At 34.7% G+C, this 5,519-nt stretch overlaps 1 protein-coding gene across 1 annotated transcript in view; it reads right to left on the bottom strand.

Moving 5' to 3' along the window:
- The window catches only part of LOC110023923 (peroxisomal adenine nucleotide carrier 1-like), a 39,225-nt gene extending 34,022 nt beyond the window's left edge, over positions 1 to 5,203 (bottom strand). The window contains exon 1 of the mRNA XM_020723580.1: positions 4,779 to 5,203. Coding sequence (XP_020579239.1) covers positions 4,779 to 4,924 — 146 coding nt within the window. The 5' untranslated portion in view covers positions 4,925 to 5,203. The remainder of the gene's footprint in view (positions 1 to 4,778) is intronic.
- Positions 5,204 to 5,519: the final 316 nt, after the last annotated feature.

The raw sequence follows: 5,519 nt of genomic DNA, 5'->3' as shown, positions 1-5,519 counted from the left end.
CGAACACGAGCGAACAAACTGTTGTTCGTGTTCGGCTCGTTTACATTTCGAGCTTAAAAATTTGTTCGTCTTCGGCTCGTTAGGCTTAACGAACCAACCGAACACGAGCTGCTTAACGAGCCAAACACGAGCTGTTCATGAAGAATGAGCCAAATTGACAACCCTAATTATGAGAACATGTTTTAAATAAGACTATTTCATTGATGTTTTGATGCTATAAGAAAGCTCAAACTCCTCTTAAAAGCATCTTGCTCATGCCATTTGTCTAATAAAAAATTGTTGAGCTAGAAACACAGCTATGTCATGCTAGAGTTACGGTATAGCTATTGTGTTTCTCTTTTTAATACAAAGGCACTTTCACACTAATTGGATCAAATATATTCATGTGATGTTTAGCCTTTTATTTATACACTGAAAAATTAAATGACTTCTTCAATTCATCATGGGGATTTGCAAAAAAAGGCCCAATGACATCACCACAATTCAACATTGCTAAAAGAAGGCTCAAAATTTAATTAAAAGCATCTTGCTCATGCCATTTGTCTAATAGAAATTGTTGAGCTAGAAACACTGCTATGGTATACTGGGGTTACGGTAAGGGGTTGATATAGATAATGTGTTTCTCTTTTTAATATGAAGGCATTTTCACACCAATTGGATCAAATACATTCATGTGATGTTAGCCTTTTATTTATACACTGGAAAAGAAAATGGCTTCTTCAATTCATCATGGGGAGTTGCAACAAAAAAGCCCAATGCCATCACCACCTCTCAGCAATGCTAAAGAGGCCCTTAGTAGGGTCCTTCTAATCTCTTTCAAATCTCAAAAGTTTTTCATTACACACAAAGTTATTTCAAGTTGGCATCTAAATCCCCTGCTAGACTAGAGGCACTGATTGCCAACACAATAAGATATTCAACCAACAAATTTCCAGTTTAATGCCTTTGGTATTCCTTTTATATATGGTAGATACAAAAATACATTCTTCTTTGTTATTATGGACAAGATCCTTCAACAAGTTCAGAGATGGCATTCTTCACTATGTTAGGCTAACTTTCATCAAATATGTTTTATCAACTATCCCAATGTTGTCCTTCAAGAGCACGATTTTCCAAAAAGGAATTCACTGGTTGATAGAAAATTGGTTGTCTCAATTCCTTTGAGGCCCTAATGAAAGATACAACACAAAAATACTAAAGATCAAGAACTAGCACATGATGATTGACTAAAGTTGAGGGTGTAAGTGAAATATTTTCTTTTGGCCTACAGAGAGAACGTTGCCTTTTTCATGCTTTCAATTTATAGCCAACTAAGAAACTAAGCACATTTCAGCTTTAATATTTCCCAATCTAACCTAGTCCAGAGACCCCCAATTGATCCACTAAAAAATAAGTCAAGCTCATCAGTGTACGATATGGTATGAGTTCTGCCAAAACATTTAAGGCATTCCTCTTAGAGGAATTAATCAATGTTTGAAAATGGATTATAAAAAAGAACGAATTCTATTTAAATGAAAAATTCAACTTAGCCACTAAGTAAACCATGGTTTTGTGGTGACATGCAATACCCTCTAATTTGATAAAAAATGGTCAGTAAAAAATTTTGATTTTGTTCAATGAGTAGGAAGCACAATGGAATGAGGATGTTGGTAGGAGCTAAATTCTAAGGATTTGATGAAAGTGCTCACATTCACAAGCACAATGGTTAAAGTAGTTCATGTTAGTGCTTTCCTTCCAATTAGTGTGCCTTTTTCTTTAGGGCTATCAATTCATAGCAATTCCTTCTCTTCTTGAAGAAGATATTATCATTTTCACTAATGCCAGTGAAATGCTTCACCTCTTTTTTCTCCCTCCAATCTTTGGCAGATTCTAGGGCAACTCATTGAAACTAATCTAGGACTAGGTGTCCTATTTTAAGTTCCAGGTACTTTTCCAAAGACTGAAAGTTATTGTGAATTGTGAATAACATTTTTGATACAATTAAAAGAGGTAAGTGAGGCACTCCATTATAAAGATTCTTAGATTACCTGATGCTTTTGTTATTTGTAGGTTTTGATGGCATAATAGGAGTGTTGTTATCTTGAAGGGCTCGTACAGACAATTATTTTGATGTTAATTCATGTATGTTGGCATGTGTAGACCATAATATTAGTTTTAGTTTGTTAAGTGAAATGGATGGATAACTTAATGTCTCATGTCCTAGTTAGTTAGCAAACGAAGATTCAAAATCCATACTAAGCTTGCATGGTCTGCTCTCCAAATTGGAAGTCCAACCATACAATCGTCTCCTATAGTATAAGTACAGTCATTTTCCCTATCTCAACACTATTAATAAAGTTGGTCACTTATTTGTTGTAAATGAATAGTGCAAAAATCATTCGTCAATGAAAAAATGATTAATTTTATAATTTTTAACTTAGCAGGTGTGATTAGTCTCATTCATGTACAGATTTGAAAATCCTAGTTTAACCAATCACAAAATGAGTGTTGTGGCAAAGAAAATGTGCAAAAAGAAAAAGATTTTTTTCCATTAATAATAAATGGTGCCTTCACAAGATAACATCAGATCCACCCATATTCCTTAGTGAATTGATTGAAAACTTAATCTATGTGTAAGCATACTGTTCAAGAAAGGTAAAGCCAACAAAGACAAAAAAATTACAACTATAATGGCTACAACTCCCAATTTGTCAGGTAAACTACCACGAATGGCATGGATTGATAGGAAACACCATTATGCCGCGAGATAAGGTGGGGTAACAGTAGATTAGTATATAAAATTCAAAATGCCTCAAAACGTTAGGAGCATTAAAAATCCAAAAATAAAGGAGGTTGAAGAAGCTACTGGTTTAGAAAAGAGAAAAAAGTTGTCCTATTAAACTTTCTATGCTATTAAACCAAGCCTATGGAGATTTAGAAAAGAGAATTTTTTTATAAAATAAAATCGCTCTCAGAGACTATCTTATTGGACAAGACTCGATATGATATTGGTTTTAGTTTTGCCACGAAGAATAATTTGGCCTTTATTATTTGAAACATTATTAGCAAGCGGGTCCATACCCAAACTATGACTCAAATGTGGGAAAAACCTTAGCATGTTGGCTTGAACATGAACATGGGTTCTCTTCTAAAATATATTTTGAGGAGTATAGTAGTAAATACCTAATAAGTGACATTTGTCAATTTAGATTTTGTTCATAGTAATTTTCTATCCATGCAAGGGTACTAATTTGTACCTAGAACATAAAAGGCAAAATAGGTGCAATAAAGAGGTCCCCTACTTTGATTCTCATCCCAATGACATCTTTGATCTAAGAGTTGGGATGACTCCGGAGTTTCAATTTGAAGCCAAAGAACGATGAATTGGAAACCCTTGCATGCGGACTAACAAGAAATCTCACCTCTCTTTAATCCTCCTATTGTTCATACAGTGATTTTCTATCCATGCAAGGGTACTAATTTGTACGTAGAACATAAAAGGTCAGATAGGAGCAACAAAGAGGTCCCCTGCTTTGATTCTTATCCCAATGACATCTTTGATATGAGAGTTGGGATGACTCTTGAGTTTCAATCTTGGAGCTAGAGAACAATGAATTGGAAACCCTAGCATGTGGACTAACGAGAAAGCTCACCTCTCTCTAATACTCCCATTGGTTTCAAGGTTTCTACCAAGATAAATTTTTTATTTCCATCAAAGCTACCAAGATGAATTCTTTAATTCCATCAAAGTATCTTGAGGTGCTAATCTATAAATAATTATATAAGAAATGTGAAAGAACTCAAGCAATTCACGAGGAAATACAGCAATTATTCATGCAAAGGAACTGATTATTAGAAACTTACACAAATTTGAATGAAGTTTGTCCCCCATAGCATATAGATGATCAAAATCTTGACAAAAATCTTGGGAAAGTTTTTATCTCCATTCATATTAACCACGAGCAATCTATAATATCTTAGATTTCTCTTTTATGACTTCTTACTAAGTATCCCACTCATCTTTTATTGAAAAACCACCCGACAATGGAAATTCCTCAACTTTTGCACTAGCCGAAATGATAATAGTCACATTGAACCCTTTAAGATGCTCAAAGATCAAGAAATGATCTTCCAATTCGTGGGTGAATCCACAAAACTCTATTTCCATCGAACAAAAAGAGATATTCCATGATTTCAACCAAAGAAAAAAAAATATATTATTGTAAAGAACCTTACAAAAAAAGATACATTCCATGCCCATAGAGTGCTTTTTGTGCAAACTCATTGACATATCCCATGTCTTTTTTGAACTACAAGAATGATCAAAATAAAATAACTTTCCTGCATGGAAAGAAGGGCCATTTTGCCTTAAAGAATCTATAATTGCGTGTCATCTTTGTAGCCAACCTTTAAAATAGATATACAAAATCAGAGATTGGTAATTCTTCTTACAAAAAAATCCTGCATACTCCCAATAGTTTACCAAAAGAGTTACATAACTAGTTTCAAAGTTCCAAAATAAAATTTAGTCCCCAAACTATATAACCATGCAAGATCTCTCAGTTACAAATCAACGACATCTTGATTCCAAGCTTCTCCCACAGAAACACCGCATTCCAAGCAAGAAACAAAAAAAAGTGACAACTTTATCACATATTTTGGCCCTAACTGAAATCAAAATATGTGTATTTCCTAATTTTAAAATCAAAGAGCCATGCGATTATGATCTAAAAAGCACCAAAAAGCCAAGTGAGGGAACAATTCATTGACCTAAAGAGGGGGATGAGATGATCCTATACCTGTACTTCTTCTGGCCGTGCGATCCCACCTCGGCCTGATACCTTGTCTTGCATGTGTCGAGTGGGTAGAGCACGGTTGTGCTCACCAGAGCCCCCACAGCACCGGACGTCGCCTCCGCCAGAGATTCGAAGTTTACGTCCGCCATCTTATCGGATCGAAGGTATTGTGACTAGAATCAAAGCGAGTATCTTGAAGCTCTGCTGGTCTCTTCGCAGTCAACGCAGAGGATCGATCCCGTTATACGTATAAAAATGCCGGTTTTCAATTGCGTGATATCCCAGTTGACAATAATAAACATAAACCTAGCAATCCTTAAAACAGAACTCAAGATTCCAACACCTGCAATAGACGAAGGCAGCTGGTCAAAACAAAAGGAGAGCGCGTCTGAAAAAAGATGGCTAATCCGAAGGTGAGAGAGAGAGAGAGCATGGGAATGGAAAATTTTTGTTTTATGTATAATACAGGCTTTATAATGGGATTATATCTGTGTTATACCTTCTTGTAACATTCATGTAATATTTTATAATCTATTTTTAACCTATAAATAAGTTTTGGGAATGGAAAATTTTTGTTTTATGTATAATACAGGGTTTATAATAGGATTATATCTGTGTTATACCTTCTTGTAACCTTCATGTAATCTTTTATAATCTATTTTTAACCTATAAATAAGTTTCGCGCTTCTATTTGCATATATTAAGAATTTATTTATAGGTTACAGATAAGTTGTAGAAGGTTAA

Source organism: Phalaenopsis equestris, unplaced genomic scaffold (assembly GCF_001263595.1).
Source record: "Phalaenopsis equestris unplaced genomic scaffold, ASM126359v1 Scaffold000236, whole genome shotgun sequence".
Lineage (NCBI taxonomy): Eukaryota > Viridiplantae > Streptophyta > Magnoliopsida > Asparagales > Orchidaceae > Phalaenopsis > Phalaenopsis equestris.
Note: the sequence above shows the minus strand (reverse complement) of the source record. Positions and strands in the feature narration are given on the sequence as shown.